General features: G+C 32.9%; 3 protein-coding genes across 5 annotated transcripts in view; 1 reads left to right on the forward strand and 2 right to left on the reverse strand.

Annotated features, from left to right (window-relative positions):
* Positions 1–14,167, reverse strand: part of LOC106120754 (uncharacterized) — a 29,140-nt gene extending 14,973 nt beyond the window's left edge. For 2 of the 3 annotated variants that reach the window (XM_013316175.1, XM_013316176.1), the window contains exons 1-3: positions 13,889–14,167; positions 12,659–12,801; positions 2,279–2,595 (exon numbers count right to left, since the gene is read on the reverse strand). In XM_013316175.1, coding sequence (XP_013171629.1) covers positions 2,279–2,595; positions 12,659–12,801; positions 13,889–13,980 — 552 coding nt within the window. In that variant the 5' untranslated portion in view covers positions 13,981–14,167. The remainder of the gene's footprint in view (positions 1–2,278; positions 2,596–12,658; positions 12,802–13,888) is intronic. The other variant, XM_013316177.1, reaches the window with a different exon arrangement.
* An 852-nt stretch (positions 14,168–15,019) lies between these two features.
* On the forward strand, positions 15,020–15,525 carry RpL28 (ribosomal protein L28). The gene is given in 1 exon segment (NM_001312269.1): positions 15,020–15,525. A coding segment is annotated over 1 exon segment (420 nt). The 5' UTR covers positions 15,020–15,068; the 3' UTR covers positions 15,489–15,525.
* A 3,708-nt stretch (positions 15,526–19,233) lies between these two features.
* Positions 19,234–22,205, reverse strand: ktub (Tub domain-containing protein ktub). The gene is made up of 7 exons (XM_013316004.1): positions 22,018–22,205; positions 21,777–21,900; positions 21,565–21,654; positions 20,584–20,762; positions 20,251–20,434; positions 19,891–20,090; positions 19,234–19,672 (listed from the first exon to the last, which is right to left on the reverse strand). The coding sequence occupies exons 1-7, from the start codon at positions 22,060–22,062 to the stop codon at positions 19,268–19,270; spliced, it is 1,227 nt and encodes a 408-aa protein (XP_013171458.1). The 5' UTR covers positions 22,063–22,205; the 3' UTR covers positions 19,234–19,267.
* Positions 22,206–22,318: the final 113 nt, after the last annotated feature.

Raw genomic sequence — 22,318 nt, forward strand, 5'->3', positions numbered from 1 at the left:
ACCAATTGTTTCAACATTTGGTTCAACAAGTGAGAAACCAGTACTTGTAATGCAAATTATACACTTAAATTCCATGCCACCCACATCTGATTGGGGAATTAATGGATTATTTTTTGCACAAATAAGCTGACATAATCCATTTCAAACATAACACTAATAATAGTGTACAGGCAGAATACAATGGGTTTGTTGTCAAAACACAAAGATTAAATAAAAAGGGTAAACGAGACAGAGAGAACTTTAAATGAAATAGAGTATTCGAACACCTTTCATTCATCAATTGCTTTATGGTTTTATAATCTGTCTTGTTTATGGCGCAACCATACCTAGTACGTATACTTTATTCGATATTCGATACAAAAACAATCTTAGAATAGGAAAAATGAGCTCACGTGTTATGAATATTTTAAATAACAATATATGAAATAAAATTACATAGAAGTAGAAATGAAACACGTCTCATGTTTTAATAAAAACAAAAGAGACACGTTCGAGAAACCTAGACGATCTTACAATGACATTTGTAATCATTACATGATAGACCGAATGTATATTGGAACTAGATATCGCCCGCGAATCCGTCTACGCAGTATTAAAAATTTATTCTTCCAGACTATGCTCTACGTAAATGCCGACTTAATTGAGATCCGTTGAGCCGTTCTGGAGATACCTTCTAACAAGCAGCCAACCATGCATACATCCAAACATTCGTATTTATAATATTAGTAAGATATCGTCAACCAGACTGACGACATAATAAACTTGAAAAACGCAAATAGTAAAGTATTGAGATCATATCAAAGTCTACTTTATGGATACGAATCCATATTTTTTTATTGAAAAAAGTCATCGTTCTGTTTATTTTCAAATCCGCAAACAAAACTGAATCACAATCCATAAAAGGTTGGACTCAAATGTATTGAATCACTAAGAGCCGCTATACACGGATCATTTAAGCAATTGGTACCGATTTCTAAAAGTTGTCAGTGTACAGATGCATTTTTATCGAGGAGCAAAGTGCAGGACGTTTATGCGTATGACAGAGTATTAATGTAAATATACCGTCCGCGTATGGCTGCTTTAACAGAGGTCAAAGACAGCGGTCATTATCTGCGGACAATGGTTAAGCTTTCGCACGCTGCGTGCAGTTACCCCGATAATTTAATCCGTAATAACTGTTACAGATTAACTGTTTTATATTTAGCGATTGTTTTCTTTTAATCTCATGGCTGTTATCAATAGATTGACGGTATATTTGAACTCGGTTACCGTAAGTTTCCGAGACCAAATTCCGAGTTTAAATCTAAATCTTTCCGAGTCTAAATCTTTGTTGTTGAAGATAATGATAGCGATGTCGATATGTTTTATACAGAAACTTTGATCTCAGGAACCAACGGTTAGAAAGCTTCCGATAATTTAACGAAGATTTATTAGAGTGAGTATAGTTGGTCGCCAAAGATTCATCATCTTCCTCAGCTTTTCTATAAAAAGGTCAACATTGTACAAATTTATTCTGTCATACATCTCTACCAGACGTCATATCTGAATCCTCTTTCACACAATTCATACAAAAAGGATCGCCATAGATTCCTTGAAATTATTAAAATTTTATTTCATGATAATATTAGAAAACTAACTCAATCCTATGAATAATGGATATGTTTTTCTTTGCGAATTCTATGGTACGATTTCACGTTACCGACATCCATAAATGAAGGTATAACGACACAGTTATTTCCCGTGCGATCAACCGTTTTAATCATTGAGATGGTCGATTGTCCGTGTTTAAAATCATACCATTATTAAAACAATACGAAACGTAATGTATTGTTTTGAATGTATACAGCTGTTTATACGTATGAGCACAATTGATACAAAACAAATGATCGTTATTGTGTTAGACAAGACAGTTCATATAACCTCGTTTACTTAAAATTAATTCTTATCATATGATTTTGGTTATTTATCGATTAACAAATATGCTTTAAGAATGAAATATTGACGACATTTAGATGTTCTTTAATATGGCTAAAAGAAAATAAACATCGCCTGAACTGTAAGATAGTTAATTACTCTTCAAGCAAACTTAATTCGTTATATTTCGTTGTTTCGGTTTAATTTCTTAACTCAGACGCGGACAAATCGCGGTATTTTCATTATGGAATAACTTGTCTCTTAGAGTGACATGCCTCATAGAGTAAACAGCCTCTTAACATGACGGAACCATAACCTTGAAGACTTTTTTTCGTCAATCACTATAAATAAGATAAAATATTACCTGTGGATCATCATCAGGGACCAGACTTCTTCTCTTCATCGCGTATTCCTTAACAGCATTACTATTATCTGTATTTATATCCACATTAAATGTCTTCAACCTGAGCATAGGACTGATTGCTCCCAATGGATTGTTGTACTTGTTGTATGTTAGATATTTGTTAACGGACTGTCCAAGTGGTGTGTTCTGTATAATAGATGGTGGATTGGAGACAACCTCAACCACGCTCTGGATACTCGGCCTTTGAACTCGTTTCTTTGGTTTGACGTAAGTCCGTGAATCGAATTTGTGTTTATCTGGAATCGCAACATCGTCGTCTGAAACAAGACAATTTAAATTATTTAAAAAAGGTCACTCACTTGCCTTTTGCAGAAGGATTTATTTCGTTATATTTAAATTATCATGGGAAACAACAGGGTATAAAATCAAAACATGCAAGAAGATTTTTGAAGAAAATAATTAGATAAGAAAATTGCTTTTATGTGTAATATTAATATATATAATATTTATCTGAAAATACAAAAGAATTTCTTTACTCTTTATCTACTTCTTCGATCATTCTTAATCATAATGAAAATAAAGCAAACGATAAACTTTAATCTAACTAGAATTAATATTCCAAAAGCCATTCATCAACATCTACAAAAATCTCAATCCAATTTTCATACGTCATTGCACTAGGGCCATATATTGCAGCAGATACGCTAATATAACGGGCAACAAAACACGATCTATCGATAGTTACAATACCGGACGGAACTCCTTGTTCAGTATCAAGTTAGACGTGTCACAAACCATCAATGGGACACGAGACATCGATATAAAAGTGAAAGTAATAATGAACGGAACAAGTTTCGAATGATGACCGTAGGTGCGAATGATCGATTTAGCGCGAATCACGGCATACAATGCACTTGCCAACACGTAAATAATTATAAACCAACATAGAATAAATGCATTAACTATCGCACCCAGAGTCCTAAGGTAATATTAGAAATCCACACTAACTGTTTAAGTAAATGATTCTGAGTTAGTTTTTTAAAAATCCATACGATAAAGTTAAAATTCATCTTTGGTGCATTGATATCCGTAATACTAAAGAATTTATTAAGTATACAATAAAGTAGAAAAATGTAGGACTGTTTCTTGTTATATGTTATGAATGCAAACATCATTCACTCTTCAAGAACAGCTCATTAAGGTCTACATGTTATTTCTAAAGAACTCTACATGTCGCCATTCGAGAAATCTCTGATGAATTTCCTAGTTGCCTGTTATTCTATTTATATAAATCTCATTTTATCATTGATTAAACAAATCTTAGTTAAGGTCGTCATAGAATATTACATGCAGTGGGCATACGACTGCATTTCTTAACAACTTAATAAACAAATTACGATCCGTGTATGGCGAGTCAACTGCTGATCGGCTAAAGGGCGACCAAAAAAACTATCCTTACCACTGTAGTACAAAGTTATCCCCAATCATTTACCGTTATATACTATGTTAATGCATGATTTTACATTCATCTAGCACATTATCGAATGTGTATCATCAGCTCACTATACGTCCCCACCGAGCTCAGGGCCTATCCTAAGTGGTTGACTAGGCCATAGTCAACCACGCTAGCCCAGTGCGGCTTGGTTGACTTGTGTGCAGGTTGCATCACGATGTTTTCCTTCGCCGTAAGAACGTCGGATAAATGTACATATGAAAATCGAAAAACACATAAGTACATTTCGGAATTCGAACCTAGGACCTGCAGATTACAATTCAAGTGCCTAAACCCCTGAGCCACCGACGCTTATCGAATGTTAATAAAATTAGTATTATACTTGGTAGCGAAACTAAACCTGTGACGTCATTTAATAATTTGATTGTAAAATCAATGTAAACACATTTTTGAGTATTCATCACACTAACTATGAAGTCAAAATTTATTGAGCCAATAACTATACCAGGTCTCGGTCCCGTTTAATTTAACGGAACATTTAAATATAGATTTGGCCGGCTGTAAAGTTTAGCCTGTCATCGAAACTAGTTTGACACCACGAATAGCCCGCAGAGCACCTGTCAATATATCGAACATGTAACACTGTCGTGACGCATTTCCACTAAAGAGGATACGAAACATGTATAACTTTGCAATTAAATCAAAATACTACATTTTAAATAACTCGTGGCACATCTAGTCATAAAGTTTCGATTCAATGTATTTGTTTGTTTGCATTTTTAAGCGCATAAACAAGAATTGTTTAAACTATAGATGAGCCAATTTAATAGGCCAAATTTCGGACAAATCCAGTTTTTATGAAGTAAAAAAAAAGAAAAATTGCTTACTGTCGCAACGTTGTAACTACGTTCTATAGCTACTTAATTAGCAGCCTGTGTCTTTCTAGTCTATGTTCTATGCAAAAATACATCGAGATGCCTTGTGACAAACATCCATCCAAACATTCATATATACTGGGTGGCGCAAAAGTAAAGACCCTATTTGGTTCAGCTATAACATTTTTTCTAAATTAGGAAACTAGATTTAGGTTTTTTTAAATGTATATTTGTGCCATTAAATTTCGTACCATTAGGATTTAAAGATGATGTCTTTTAAATGGTGACCTCCAGAGTTGATACACATTTGAGCCCTATTTATGACATTTTGCATAACTTGCCGTAACACTTCCTGCGATATGTTCGTTATTTCTTGACGAATGTTTTCTTTTAGAGCTGCGAGAGTCTGTGGCTTGTTCACATACACCCGAGATTTCAAAAAACCCCAAAGAAAGAAGTCTGGACTGGTCAGATCGGGTGATCTTGCAGGCCAAGGCAAATCGCCAAAACGAGAGATAACTCGGCTTGGAAAAGCGTCCCTCACTAAGTCCATAGTGACGCGCGCTGTGTGTGCCGTAGCGCCGTCTTGTTGAAACCAGATGTGCTCCAGCCCCAATTCGTCCAAACTGGGTATCAAAAACTCACGTAACATGGTTCTGTAGCGTTCTCCAGTGACAGTTATCGCATTGCCTCCAGCGTCTTCGAAAAAATAGGGTCCGATCACTCTGTCAACACAGATGCCACACCATACAGTAACTTTTAGTGGGTGTAGAGGTGTTTCTTGAATAATGCGCGGATTATCAGTGCCCCAGAACCGAGTATTCTGCTTATTGACATGCCCTGAGAGATGAAAATGCGCTTCGTCACTCATAACCAATTTTGAAGGAAAATCATCCTCTTCAAGGTTGAGGTTTATGACGCGCTGGCAGTAATCTAGACGAGCTCGGTGGTCAGCAGGCAGCAGTTGATGAGTCATTTGAGTTTTATACGGGAACATCTTTAAGTCTTTCACCAAAATACGCTGCAGGGTCCGTCTGGAAATGCCCAATTGCGTGGCACGTCGCCTCGTTGATGTTTCTGGACACTCTTCCACATCTTCGCGCACAGCATCGATATTTTCAGCTGAACGGCCTGTTCTTGGTCTCCCAGACTTAGGTCTATCCAATGTTGAGCCAGTTGCTTCAAGGCGTGTGGCAAAGCGTCGAATTGTGCGACCAATTGGTGCCGGACGGTGGGGAAATCGTCGACGAAATTCACGTTGTGTTCTTATCACTGATGAATTATTCCGTAAGAACATTGACACAATTATTCCACGTTCTTGGGGAGTAAAACGGTCCATATTTATTTTCAGTGTATTTTACATTTGTTCACTACACAATTTTCAACAACAGAATGACAGAAAATGTCATATAAAAAAAAAAAAGTATTTTCTTTAGTGCCAGTACTTTTGCGCCACCCAGTATAATATTAGTAAGATTGAACTGTTTCAAACATCCTAGAAAGTAGTCGACCGCAGGATTGTGGCCACTTCCAAGTGAAATAGAATGTTTATTATCTGTTTGTGAAACTTGTCAATTTGAAGGTAAAACCCTATAAATTTAAAACGAAATTATAATGAGAGTACTCTAAACGAATGTATAGAAATACTAACTGTTTGCCCGCGAACCCGGCCACGCGGAATTTAAAAACATGTAGTAGCCTATGTGTTCTGTCAGACTATGTTCTACATCTATGCCAAATTTTTGCGTAATACATGCAGCCGTTCTGGAGATAACTGCCTACAAACAAGTATCCATCAATCTAAATTAGCATCTATATTATTAGTAAGATTTCTGAATGAAACAATTGATTTAACTATTAAAGGCTATATTTTTTTTTATATCATAAGGTGGCAAACGAGCGAGCGGCCACCTGAAATCGCTAAATAAAATAGCGAAGTGACCGTTGCCCATAGACATACGCAATTGCATATGCGTTGCCTACCTTTAATCGACGGAGAAGGATGCACAGAAAGAAAATATTTTCCCTTCCCATGCATCCTCTCTTCCGGAAAGTCCACTTCCACTTTCCATCTTTTCCTTACAAGAAAAAAGAGGGGAAGGGAAAGAGGACTAAATTAGGCCTCCGGGACACACGCTCATCAGACGAAACGCGGAATAGCTTCCACTTCACGCCTGTCTTCTGTGTGGTCGTGGTATTTCACCGGGCGAACCGGGCCAATTCGTGCAAAGATGTTAAAGCGGGCTCTACCACTGTTAAAAAATGTATACGAACTTAAGTCGTCTTCGAATTAAAGTATCATAAATCCAAAAGATATAAGATAAATAAACTTATAAGAACAACCAATAATTTATATGAAGGGAATGATTGAGTCCAGTAATTGAGAAAGACTGAGAGGTTTCAATCGTTAATGAGATTAGTGGACTTTCAAGTACTGGAATACTTGCACGTGTAATAACGTATCATAAATACAACTGTATATTAACCAAAAGTTCAACAACCAAGTTCAAGGCTCTTGAAGACGCACGTGTGGAACCTAGTGTTCGAATAAGAACATTAGCTTTGATAACTTCAATTGATGTACCACATAACTTAAATTTAAAAAGGTCAAATCCCGTGGAGAAAGATGCTATCCACAAATTCCTACGCAACTTTCTATAAGACCAGGCATTTAAGGAAATTGAGCGACGGGCCGCGTCCGCGAAATAATACCAGTACCACTCACCCTTATGAAGGGCCCCCGTTGGGCTCGAAACTAGTCGGTGCCGCCACCGGACGAATATACGTGAGTGTTTGACCGTGTTTATATAACAGTTCACTTAAGGAAAGTTTACATCACGCTAGATTAACCTAACAAATTAGAACCCTTAGGTTCATCGAAGATTTTTAGAATTCACATATGTTCACGAAAACATTTTGTATAATTTGACATATCAATCAGGATTTGAAACAAACAAGATGAATCATAAGGAAGAATATTACCATTTTCGATTGTTTCAAGGCAATATGAAACTGCAAATATCGTAAAAGATCTGCATTCAATTTGAAAATGTCGACGCAACAGATCTTACTGACGGTCAAGGTTTATAAGGCCGGACGTGTGTTCTATTCATTACCTACTAGGTGTACAAATTGCAAATTCAACGCCAACACGATTATAATCCGTACAACAAAGTAATAAGGTTGCTTATTCTCTACACAATTCGATCACGTATACTGGTAATCATATCGACGGAAGGATTATTGCACTTATATAAATTGGAATAGGAATGAAATTTATTTGATTTATATTCGCATGTCATTACACTACGAAGTAGTGAGGCAGTTGACCTAAAGACTTGAACAGATTGGTTTTCTGAGATGTTATTCAACATGTACGTTTAGAATTCGTATCGAATAACGGTGAGATGACATAGTGTGTCGTCTAAGCCATTTTAGCTTATTTACCGTGAGTTTCTTAGACCAAAATATCCGCTTAAAATATAATATTATCTCTGTTTTCTCAAAGACACGATTGACTATATGTTTTATACGGAGATTATGGTCTCAGAAATCCACGGTAAAACAACTAATCGTTTATAATTTTGATTTTCCGTTTTTATAAACTTTTATCTTAATAATCTTAATCTAGGCTTTACAGTGTCGAGTCTAAAACTTTGTTATACCAATAACTTTTGGATCTTGTAATAATACATGTAGCTAGCAATGTATCTTTTATGTCTATACATTTTAGAGTAATTTTGCAATCAGTGAGCGATTAAGACAATTTGTTGAGGCCACACAAACCGCAATTACGAGAAACATTTTCACAATTCTTAGTCTGCACTAGAGGAAATATCTGACAAAAAAATCACATTTTACTATACCGATGAAACCCGGAATCATTATAGATTATAAAGACTAGCTGTCGCCCGCGACTGCGTCCGCGCGGAATTAAAAACAAACATTATTACTAGCCTATGTGTTCTTCCAGACTATGTTTTCTAAATATGCCAAATTTCATCGATATCCGTTCAGCCATTCTGTAGATACCTTCAAAACAACTACAAACATACATCCATCCATCTAAACATTCGCATTTATAATATTAGTAAGATAGTAAGAAGTAAGATAAATATATTTCTTAATGTTGTCGTAAAACGATTTATCGTGAATTTTAGTAATACCGATAAATACTTGTTTGCATTGGGATTCCGTTTATGAAAAAAAACATCGTTTAATCGTTAATTCTCTAAGGAAATAACAGATACGTATTTGTACTTGTATTAAACGATTTCCTATACTTCATATAATATCTACTTTATTTTTTATTTCCTGTATTTATTGTCATACTGTCAGACTGGTGTATGGTCAAATAAACTGTAAATTTAACTTAATATGTATCACGTAGCTTATTAACTTATTAACCGTTGATTTCTGACACCAAAATCTTTATATATATAATTATTCTGTGAGTGTGTATGTCACTGAACTTCTCTCAAACGACTGGACCGATTTTGATGAAATTTTTTGTGTGTGTTCAAGGGAATGGTTTAGATTCACAATTTTGTCCGCTGGACAATGTTTTTTTAATTAATTTTTAATTTATTAGTAGTTGTTGATTTTGGAATGTTTTACATTGGATCCGACAGACGGATCTACCATCGCAGTGTCAAATTGTCAGACAACGTCTGTCGGGTCCGCTAGTATCTGTATAAAACATATCGTCAGCCCTATCATTATCTTTGACAAAACACAGATAACGATATGCTTTAAATTGGGGTATTAGTTTCAGAAACCTACTGCAAATCTTGTATTAACATTAGAAGCCTTTCAAATACAATGTCCTTGCTATACAAGTGTCACCTTTTCGTTCAACATGTTTTAATTAAAGAAAAACAGTTGAAGACCATATTCAATGGTTTATAATAAGTAATTGAATTAGTTGTAATTCAAACCCATATACTAACATATTGAACAGTCTTTCCCAAAGTGGGCGATAACGCCCCCTTGTGGGCGCTGCATTTCTCAAGTTGCGGGTTATAGTAAAAGTTTCGTTTAGAATTATCCGTTAATAAACATATATAGGTCACAATAATTAATTAATTGAATTTGAAGTTATAGTGGTTTTTAAATATGTGAAAATATGGGGGCGCTAAAAAAATATTTATTCTCAAAGTGGGCAGTAGACGAAATAAGTTTGGGAACCACTGGTATAGAACAATATTAATATAGTCTGCATTTCCTTTTCATCAAACTTCGAGGTCACAAGCAATGAGGGGAGATTGTTTACAAAGCAAACAGGAAAGACGGCATGAATTAGTCCCCCTCAACTAGTTAGAAACTAAGCCGAAAATTGGAGAGACTTTGTCTTTTTAAACGACCTAAAAAAGAGGTCGTCAATTTTACAGACAGTATTTTAAAGTAATATTAATATCGATGGGAACTAATATGTTTAATATAATACAAACTTAAAAACTACTAAAAACATTTCAACTGAAAAGTTTTAGACCCAGATAATTCTGTCTCTCCTGTATAAAAATATTTCTACATTCTAATAGATTCTTTGGGATTGACATACTTAAGTTGTAAAAAATATCAGGTAATTGTATGCATTATATAAAATACTGTCGCCCGCGACTTTGTCATAGAGGAATTTAAAAAAAAACAAGTTTTATAGTCTATGCGTTCTTCCAGACTATGCTCTATATCATGTATGCCAAATTTCATCGAGATCCGTTCAGCCGTATTTGGGATACCTTCAAATAAACAACTATCGATCCATCTAAACATTCGCATCTATATATGTAAAAGAAAGTCGTGTTAGTTACACTATTTATAACTCAAGAACGACTATACTGATATGGCTAAAAATTGGTGAGGAGGTAGCTTAGAGCCAGGAGACGTACATAGGATACTATTTATTCTTTTTTTTCGAATTTATGCCTTGAAGAGCTGCTTTTTATTTAACTTACTAATATTATAAATGCGAATATTTAGATGGATGTGATGTGGATGGATGGATGGGTGTTTGAAGATATCTCTAGAACAGCTGAACGGTTCTCGATTAAATTTGGCATACGTATAGAACATAGTCTGAAAGAACACATATGCTACACGAGTTTTTTATTATATTATTTTTAGTATTAAGTTTTTTATATATCCACGCGGACGGAGTCGCGGGCGACAGCTAGTTTATAATATTAGTAAGATATAACATATGTTGACATGCTATATGTCACGTAACAAGGCAATTAATATCGATACATAAGATAGTAGGAAGATAAGCAATACTCCATTAAAGATATATTTTAATATTAGTGTATTTGTTTGATAAACATGGAATATAACATTTAACTTTTTAATGAGATATAAAGTTAATTTAAATATCAATTGTTACAAGCATTGTGATATTATCTCACACATTGTTATTCGCTTATGGCGCCAACATTAATTAAAAATGTATAAATTGTCAGTAAATTCATTCATAACATATGCATGTTTACATCTCTATGGTACTTATACTTAGTTTTTTTTTTAATAAGAGAAGGGGGCAAACGAGCAGTGGGAACACCGAGGTGTTCAACGACGCCCATGGACATCAGCAATACCAGAAGAATGGCAGATGCATTGCCGGCCTTTGACATAGTGACAGTGATAGTGTGTAACCTGATCATTGATAGCTGAAGAAAAATAAACTAAAATTGATCATAAGATCATTGCTATGCAATTCCTATTAATCTTTCTAATATTATAAATGTGAACGCTTAGATGGAATGGATAGATATTTGTTAGAAGGTATCTCCGGAAAGGCTCAACAGATTTCACTGAAATTTGGCATAGGTGTAAAACATAGTCTAGAAGGACACATGGGAAGGGCACATAATAAATTTTTTTTTTATTCCGTACGGACGGAATCGCGGGCGACGGCTAGTTGCTTTAATAAATATACTTTTGAAAATGAATAGACAATAGTATAGGTGTTTCGACAGTGGAAACCTATGCTAAGATAATGTTAGTGTAAGCTAATTATTATGCTACATACGTTTTATGACGCATGTAATTTAAACAAGTTGGAAATATAACTCATCTTGTGTGAATTTATCATTCATGAATGAATTTAATGATCCTACATAATAGTACTACAACTTTATACAATCAAATCTTAAATGTTTTCCGTTACAAATTGCAACGTCTACATAAACCTACCTAATATTTTAAAAACGACGCCTTAGCTATATTTTGACACATTCCTTGCACTAAAGATATTTCCCCTTGTAACATCATTGAAATATTGAACACAGAATCATAGTCATGTATGTAATCGTTTTTCTTTTAATTCGGTACTTTACATTCTAACATAAACTGTGTAGTAGTTATAAATTGTCAACAAAAATATAATGCAAAAGAATAATTAGTAGAAGCCATTTTTTTAAATTAGAAATGCTAGGTCAATCATAATCAATGTACCAGAAAGATTAACTTGGTATCACTTTATCTTTAATCACAATGTTATTCATAGCTCATGTCCTAATTTTAAAATCCAAAGTAATTTATAAAGCCGAAAATAATTCTTAACTTTTTTCCCTCTGCTCTATATAATATGGTCTCTTTACCTATTACGAGAGAGATTTGAGACCAAAATTAAATTAAATTTTAATATTTTATTGTTTCAACTTCAAACCACACCCATGTAAGTTGTCAAAGATAAAAACATTTACGAATGAACAAAGGATTTAGGGATTGTCGACATGCTTGGTAGATCACAGACAAAGATCTGATTCCTATATACAGTGTGTATAAATTCATTGACATCTGATCTCATAATAACTTTCAAACACTTATGTGTGAGACAAAAGTCCAGTGTTAGCAAGACAACTATTGCAGAAAAACTGGTTAAAAATATAAAAATAGTCTATTTTCTTACATAACTGTAAATATTAACAGGCAATGTAGCATTTTAAGCATCAATATGTATTTATTTGACCTTTACATATAATTTATTTTGTTTCCCATAAAGTACATTTGAATTACATATAAATTATATACCAACATAAATCATATAATACTCACGTTTGTGTAATGCATCTAGCAGTGAAAAAAACTTTGTTTTCAATTTCTCATACTCGGGATCCTTGTCATAGAGCCAATGACAAGATAACTTCCATTCATTAATATCCACTCTTTGACCGCTGTCGCCAGGTACTACATACAGCCTGTAGACAAGAAAATAAAACATTTAATATAATTTTTCAGCCATTTATCCTCAGTAGGGGCACAGCAGCATACTCAGATATTAATCAGAATAGTGATATTAGTAGAAAATATTAGGAATACATGCATCCTGTATGGTTAATGGAAAAAGTCTCTTTGAATTTATCCTGGCTTTATAGAATAAAACCTATTTTTTAAATTTTTGTCTGTCTGTCTCTTTCTGTATCTGTCCACAATGTCATGTTTATTCCACATAATCTCTGGAATAGCTGGACCAATTTTGACGAAAAGGTGGCTGATGCATGTGGGAAATTTGTAGTCTGCATTTTAAATTTGCAACCACTAGTATTAAAATATGGACAAAACACGCCACAGTCTTTCAAATAATTGCACTTGAACATACAGGTTGATAAAAAGAATAATGTAGTTTTCTACTTTACATCTTATCAGAGAGATATACTAACAAAAAAGTTATGTTATAAACATAATTTTTGCATTATAAAGATACAAATACTCTTCACTTATAGAACAAAATTGCTTTTATGTAGAAATGTTTATATGTCGTCCAATGTAACCCATATTAAAACTATTTAAAAAAAATTGTGGGACTAAGAAAACCATTAAATATTAAAAATTTAAACCATGCTACTAAAAAATTTATGTCCAATATTAACATTAATTTGTGGAAGTCAACATGACTAATGCAGTGTAAGATAAAATTATTAAGATTAGCATTATTATGTTCCAATCAATCTATGTTGTTGGTCTAAGTACTCATTTGTGCTATTATTAAGGAAAGTAAATGTTTTATCTTGTAAGTTGATTGAATTTAAAATACATGTAGTTATACATTTATGCTTTTTTCACTTTTAATAAGTTTGTTTAAACAAGAATTACTGTAGCGAAGAATAAAACCGTATAAAAATATGTATGGATGGAACAAGTATTTTAAAATTACCTTTTAAAGAATCATAGTGATTAATATAGAAGAAACATATTGACAAGTTTTTAACACCTACCCTTACCCCCTCTAATTTTCCTACCTTCTTTACGTAAATATTAAGTTAATATTCTTATAATCTTACTTACCAGGTTTGATCATCAGAAAAATCAAGTGAGTCCAAGTCAATGAGATCAGCTTCAATCATATCTTTGTTTATATTTTGAGCAACTTGATCCATAATTCCAGTGCATACGAGACATCAAATTGGCACTTCACACTAAACACAATTTCACACACAAACTACATTCACTATAAAACACTACCTATAAATAAATAAGAAAAAGATATATTAAATTAACTAACACAATTTGTCCCAGAGTCCCAGACAAGTTTAGTTTGGAATTTGACATATCACCATAAAGTGTCAAAAATATGACGAAACAACGGTAAAATCCAAAGACAAATTGGCACGCAACTGAAGTTAAAAATTTTACCCGCTACAAACCATAGATTCGTAGATGTTGAGATTTCATTTAATGATGTTTCAATGGCGATAGAAACAGTTTTTTAAGAACACATACATAAGTTAGTTAACCGTTAATTTAAATGTTTAATTCCATGTGATTACATTTTAAGAAATCATAATAACTCCCTTGTCCTTGTTACTTTGCCATAGACACAGCTGCAGTTCCTGGTGTTTTTATCGATGTAACAAAAACATAAAAAATCGATATTTATCAAAAAAAAGTTATCAACAGCTTTGTTTGGATTGTATTATATTAGATGTTAGTACTATGACAATATATTAAATCACATTCTTATGCAACAACAACGCAACGCGCGCCCGCAACCCTAACGGGTAGGTGGAGATGGAGACTACGGTGCCCCATTTTGCCAGGTCCTGACGTACCTTTCTCGCTGCTTCTACATTTACTTCTGCGCATTCATGTTCATCTGTTTTTGGTTCTCTGAATAGGCTAACGCTCGTAAGATTACGGCTTTACATTTGCCATTTTCTACAGAAAAGTTGAAATTTTGTAGTACACTTCCTTATACTCTTTATTTGGTGTAGAATCTTTTACATACACTAATTACTTTGTACTAAGCATTTCGTTAATTTCTTACAATATTTTGATCAAACCGTTAAAATTATCCTGAATTATTTAAGGGATAAATTTATTTTAAGTCGATTTCACGAAATCGATTTCAGAACTCCAAAATTGTAGCATAGCACACCACTAGTAAGTTGCAGAATTCTTCCTTTTCTTGTCTAATCACACGTCGTGAGCACGTTGTGGTTTTATAGTTTTTAGTGAAAAAACAAAAATGTCGTCCCATTTAAATTGGATGATTATCAGGAACAACAGCGCCTTCCTGGTGAAGAAGCGTAACATTAAGAAGCCGTTCAGCAAGGAACCGAACAATGTGACTAACCTCAACTCGTACAGATACAATGGATTGATCCACAAAAAAGCAGTAAGTGTGGTCGAGAATCCTGACAGGAAAGGTTTCACAGTTGTGTACAAGAAAGCTAAAGCAACACATAAGCCGGCGAAGAACATTGTGCGTCGTCCATTCAAAGCCGGCGCGAGGCGTTCGTTGTTCAAGGTAAAGAGGTTGCTCAAAGCTAACAACTACCGTACCGACTTGACCACAGCCACACTCCGCCGTGCATCCGCCATCCTTCGTTCTCAAAGGCCCATCAAAGCGAAGAAACCTAAAGCAGCGGCAGCAAAGAGTGAATAATTCATGTAATTAAGCTGACAATAAAAAATTAAAAGTTTGTATGACGTATTATTTGAAATCTATTTTTATTAAATAGCCATACATTCTTACAGTGCTTAGGTATTGCAGTATTAATCAAATCTATATGGTGTGTAATGGTATATTGAAAGCTCATTTAATATATTCAATTTAAATATTGGTGTAAGATAGTTCCAGTGTGTCAATATATATATATATATAGTCCGATTATAGATTCTAAAATTTTAAGGACTCTGCGGGGGAGTTTATTATCAATTGAAAGTTACAAGCTCAAATAAAGCCCTGCCCGCGTAAATAAAACAATCACAAAGTACCTCGCAAACATTTATTAGTAAAACATTAATGACTGTCAAGAGATAAAACTGGAATGTAAAACATTTCATATAATAATACAAAAAACTAGCCTCATGCATGATTTCAATTTATCAAACAGCAAAACAACCCCATTTATATATAAACACATGTGAAAATATGTGAACAGTAAAATATACTTGTTTGATATTTAAATTCTGTAAATATTTACAACAGAGATATCACAAATAGATAGATTAAATAGCAAATTTTTTAATCTTTTTTAGTAACAAGCTTCATTTTAGGTAAACACTTTTCCTATAAATATCTATTAAAAGATATGCTTACAGTTTGCAAGTGGAACTTAATGTGTTTTAATCTATATCCATACTCAGAATCTTTAATTGGTCAAGCAAGATCATTTAATTACTCTGAGACGGCAATATAACATTGTGCTTTTACAATTCTATGTAAATCTTAGTGGTGTATATAAAAAAGTTTGTATTGAAGCAATATATCATTTTGAAGTGTGATTTTACAAACATGGTAACTTACATAGCAACTAAACCAAAAATTTTATTAAACTTGTGGCAAGCATAGGACAATTAAAGTTACAATTAATTTTGACTTCACTAATTTTAATTAAATTCATTGTTTTATAAATATTATACTGATAAAGGAATGAAATAAAGGTGTTTAAATATTTCCACTGATAACATGCGGTTTCAGTAATTGATAAATTTCCAAACAATATAGTGACTTAAATTAATTTTAAATTGTGTAAGATGACATGATTAGAATATTTTCAGGTACAAAATACGTAAAAGTGAAACAAAAGGCACAAATATTCAACTTACAGTTATTACAAGGCACAATACCCCAGAATCTATAATTTAAATGATTCATACTTAAGTCCATAAAACTTCAAATCCCTTTAACATGTATTTTTATAGGACTCAGTTATTATATAATAAATTGTTTTATGGAACTTATTTACCCACATTTTTTACAGTGAGTGACGGAGTTAAAATAGTTGCCAGCTAAGAGTGATGTGAGTCTTACACCATTTTCAAATATTTTTTTACCGTTTCCTCTAATTTCTAAAGTGTACATCATATATAGACCTGCACAATGTGTCAAATAAAACATTTTCTTCACTTGTGTAAGGGCCTTTATCAGTAAAACTGGATTAATTGATGGTTTTCGAGAAGAAAAAACCTGTATAAAACATATGGTTTTCTCTGTTTTATATATTTTATACAGGGATTGTGGTCTCAGAAACCAACAATAAGTACAATTAATAGAACATTGAGGTTCACATTTTTTTCTTAAACTTGCTAGACAGACATTTAACATACAATTCTATACAAGCTCATTTTAATTTATCGTGATGCTTTAATTTGTTCCTTTAATTAATATTTTTACAAATTTCGTTTAAAATTTCATTTTAACTAACTATTTAGACAAATACCCTACATAGGCACACATTTATTAATCCTATCTGACATTCATTGTATAATACTTAACAATTTTCTTTAAATATCTGAAGTTATTTTGGGTTATATGACACACATGGAGTGAGTGAGAGAAATGCATACCGGAGCTATATGCAAGACAGAGAAAAAACATCTCCCGCCCAAGTTCAAGCAATTAAAGAAATTTGAATAGGGTTATGTAGGTAATTGAATGATTTTATCATACTTGTAGTTTTTTTTAGATAATTCACCTTATTTTTCATATGATAGTTAAATTTAGTCAGGTAATACAGAAAATTCTAACTAGCTGGTTATTTAAAATGTTTTTTTTTACGAGAAACGGTTGAATAATACTCGATATTTTAGGTTAAAAACAAATACAAGAAAACAGAACGAAGAAATTTTGCATAAATGCATCCCATTTTTCTATTTTTTTTTCATTTAACATTTTTTGAGTTAATATTTGTAAGTTAACTTTTTACGTCAATTATTTCAAAATAACGGGATATTATAATTATTGTCTGATCAATTCAACATACAATTCTAAAAGATTTATGAAAGGCAGTGACGGGGTAACATTACAAACAGTGTTATTGTCCAAAATATCATAATACTGATTTGGTGTTTATGAAAATTTCACTACATTGTAATATATTAAAATGTAATTAAATAAACCATAAATATTAATAAAAATACCAGATAAGGTGGGAGTTCTAGATGTTCAGTAATTGCCGGTCTAAAACACATTCTAAATTATAAATCAATACCTACATTCTCGTTGTTTGCAACTGTTATTATAGCCCTTATGCCCTAGGCCTTAAGGGCAAATATGTTACAGTGTAGTTCTTTACAATTTATACTAAATGCTTTAAAATTTGATCCATATAAACAAAAAAAATATCAAATCCTTCGTTCAAATGTGTCGTGACAATTATAAACACAATAGTTAAAACTAAATTAAGCTACACAATGACTAGTAAATAATTCCATTAAAAGGTTTTTACGTAAAAAATATTTTGTACATAAAATGCGTTTAGCCCACATAAATGGCATTTAAAATTAAAGCAAATGGAATGTAAATTAACATTACATATGACAAATCCTATAATCTACTGACTACATCTACAAACATCAATTCCTGAACTTTTTAAGACCGTAACTTTCTGAAGATTTATATGCTATTCAATATATTACATAAGCAATCTTACCGTGAGCTTCTGACAACAAAATCTCGATATCTTTTATCTTTGACAACACAGATATAAGAATATATTTTAAACGGGGATTTTGGACTTAGAAACCCACGGTTTTACTGACAAAACATTAATATGTTTGTTATTAAATTATTTTATGAATGAAATGATAAAAACACAACCAATGTCATAAAAAGCACCAAAAAATTAAATTTTGTGCGCTTATTCAATAGAAATATATGTACTAATCTAACATTTATTTATTTAAAACTACTTTTTAATACACCAAGTGACTTATTTTATACATATTTAATTAAGGATCATGATCACTGGGTTAAATTCATTTTGTCTTTATTTCCGTAAAAATAAAAAAAAAGATTTTGAAGAAACCAATTATATATGTAGATTTAATAAAACACAAGACTATGTCCAAAAAATTGAACATAAATAGGTCTTTGTAAAATTATTATCATGAAATAAACTAAACTAACATGATTATGAACAATAATCATCAAACACCAAAAAACTAATTTCATTAACAATCTATTAGACTTGACCAGGAATGTTTTTCATCAACCTACTGGAGTCAGCACAATCTAATTTTCATCATATTATATGAAAAAACAATATAATTCGCGACGATGCTATCTCCAGTAGCGGACGGCAATTGTAATTACAACTTAATAAATACTGATAACTTAGAACTTAAGATAAATCCGAAAAAAATCCTACTCAAAAGGACCAATAATGACCATAAATAGGTATATTTCAATTGTAATTACTCGATTTTTGGTAAATTCGATTATTCGCATGCCAGTTTACTATCAAATGAACTAAGGGCAATGCCAAATGCTTGAAGAGCACATAATGGATATCTGAAATCCATAGTAAAGATATCTTCTGATATACGACCAAACTGCATAACAACATAATCTGGTTCCGAGTCGTGAACAATTTGAAAGTTTTTAACACTTGCCTGTGTCACTCTGCCATGGAAGTTTAGTACGTAGGACTGGGTTTCATCGTTCCACACTGGTGTCTTGTTGTGAAGAACCACTATGTCGTCTAAGGTCTGGGTCTTCAGACGTTCGAGTAGGGTTTCACTGTCATCTTGTGGGGTAATTGTAACTCTTTGCCGATCAGGTGTCATACCAGGTAGGACTACGGTCATTTTTCGTGGTCCTTTGAAGCCTAGTACGTTTGTATCCTATAATTGATTAAATAAATAAAATTAAATCTATGCAAGTTATAAGCAGTGTGAATAAAATTGAAATATTTAATACAAGTTCCGTAATATCTTAATATGGGTTTCATATCTGTCTGCTATAAAATATTAATTATCAGATTACTATATGTCCATACTGAGAGTCTCGGAGCCTTGTTAATAGTGAAAATCTTAATAGAATAGTTCAATTAGTAACTCACATAAACAACAGCAGCAAGTTCCTGCCTGGTATGGGCATGATCATGTTTTCTCCAAGCTTTACCATTGTCATAAACTGTGAAAGCTGTACCAAGCAGGTTTGAGCGCAGCTTTCCAGCAAAACTGTCTGCTTGACGCGTCAGTTCAGTTGGATCAGTTGATATTAGGTAATTTGATGTTGCTGATTTCTTGCGCTTTCGACCTGTAAAAGGAAATTTTACTTGTTAATCTCAATTAACCAAATTCAATACTGCCGCATTCATGGAATTCCCCACCTCTGCACTAACTAATGCCATTATTTTTAGTAAAGAAAAACTTTTACATTAAAACTATGACTGAAAAGAATATAACTTGTAACTCACCGGCTAGTAAGAAAACTTTTTTGCCATAATCCTTTTCTAGGTGCAAAAAATATGTGGGATATAATCCACGATCCATTCCCTTGCGATCCCGAGCTATTCTACACTTATATAGTGTTCCATGCTTAGCTGGTGTTACTACAAAAGTTTCTATTGAGCCTTCAACTGATCCTTCTATTTCTGCATTCTAGAAAAAAAAAGTCCATTGAAACAAAACTATAATTATTAATGTAGCTTTTTAAACAGTATAATATTTTTATATCTATTGTCAACAGTACAAATTGATCCTTTATCAAGAGAAAAAAATTGCAATTTTTAAAAGAAAAACTATGTTACCGGACTAGGTGACCCTTCACGTTGTATAGTTCGGCCCTGGAGGGGAGCAACGGCCGCATCGGCGCACACATCGTCAGTACTGATGTCACGACCCATGCTGCACACGGGTACACTTTCCCCTTCCTCTTCCCCGCTACCATCATCTCCAATAGTTAGTACCTCTATCTGATTACCTAATTCTAAAAGGGAATAGAGAGAGAGTAATTAATTAGATAAACATTTCTCAGCGCCCTTGATGGTAAAAAAGAAGGAAAAACAGTGTAATTAACATAAGACATATACATTTGCAATAATTTATATTTTCCACTTTAAAAAATCAACGATAGAAGGCTTGTTGTCTTATTAATTCCATGTCAGTAAATACTCTTCATTGTATCCATTCATGATAAGAAAATAAAACTAGAATTATGTGAAATAATTATATTTACATAAAATTTAGTAAATCTATTTAAGAGACATTCCAAACATAAATATTAAGACAATTTTTGCGTCCCGGAGGCCTAATTTAGTCCTCTTTCCCTTCCCACCCTTTTTCTTATAAGGATGGGAAGTGGAAGTGGACTTTCCGGATGAGAGGATGCATGGGAAGGGAAATTTTTTTCTTTTTGTGCATCCTCTCCTCCGTCGATTAAAGGTAGGCAACGCATATGCATTTCATGGGCAGTGGTCATTTCGCTATTTTAGCAATTTTAGGTGGTCACTCGCTCGTTTGCCACTTTATGATATAAAAATAAAAAAAAACAATATCTTTACTACAGTGGATCTGGATCAACAGAATTATTTTCCATAAGCATTCCAATAATTTAAAATCCAGATAATCAAAAACTTTTTCCGCTAATTGAATTCTTACCAATTACATTATACCAATCATAACCATTATAAAGATAATAAACACAAAACAATTGTATGAAAACTGAAATAGTGTAGCATATCAAATAGCTAAAAAAATTGAAAATCAAGCTACTGTTGGAATATACATACCATCAAATGTTGATATTCTATTAGTTTGGAGAGGGATTACTTGATCTGGATTGACTGGTGACATAAGAAATTGCATCGGACCATCATAGCCTGTTGTCAAAGAAAAAAATGATGCGCATAACCAAAATAAATAGCATTGCCACAAACATGCAGAAAAATTTACATCTACATAACAACAATTAATATGTTTTATTTTTTGATTAAAATCTTACCATGAAGTTCCCGAGACCGGCTACCTGATATCGGACGTTTAGCAGAGCTCACACGCAAGTCGTTAGCTTGTACCATACCGGAATTCTGTCTCTTCTGCCTCATTTTTTGTTCCATTAATTGTCTCTAAAGCCAATACACATTTAAAATTACATTCAAAATGTTACATTAAGAAAATATAGTTCACTTTAAATAATAAATGAAGACAGTTATAGTCTTATTTGCCCATTTTATAAAACTCACTTGCTGCTCGAGTTTTTGATCCCGGGTATTATTAATTGATGCCATTTTAATACAAATATACTGCCAATTTTCTTCTTGTGGAATAGTAATTAGAATTACTTAATTTATAACAGTATTAAATACAATTATTGGCGAATGTAAGCTCATTTTTTTGTTTATAAATCATCTTGCCTTCCGTTGCCCTAGGAGTACAACAGTGTTGTCAACCATAAATTTTATATGTCAAAATGTCAAGAGAATAATACTTTTTGTAAATATTTTTCTTAAACTCTGTAAAAAGTTAAACATCATGCTTACTGAA

Source organism: Papilio xuthus, unplaced genomic scaffold, assembly GCF_000836235.2.
Source record: "Papilio xuthus unplaced genomic scaffold, Pxut_1.1 DF826949.1, whole genome shotgun sequence".
Lineage (NCBI taxonomy): Eukaryota > Metazoa > Arthropoda > Insecta > Lepidoptera > Papilionidae > Papilio > Papilio xuthus.

Excerpts from the sequence above, each read along its gene's own strand:
- ktub (XM_013316004.1), bottom strand. The coding sequence starts at position 22,062 with ATGGCATCAATTAATAATACCCGGGATCAAAAACTCGAGCAGCAA. Across the intron at positions 21,655-21,776 it reads CCGGTCTCGGGAACTTCATG|GCTATGATGGTCCGATGCAA; the intron begins GTAAGATTTTAA and ends CTTTGACAACAG. Across the intron at positions 20,763-21,564 it reads TAGAATATCAACATTTGATG|AATTAGGTAATCAGATAGAG; the intron begins GTATGTATATTC and ends ATTCCCTTTTAG.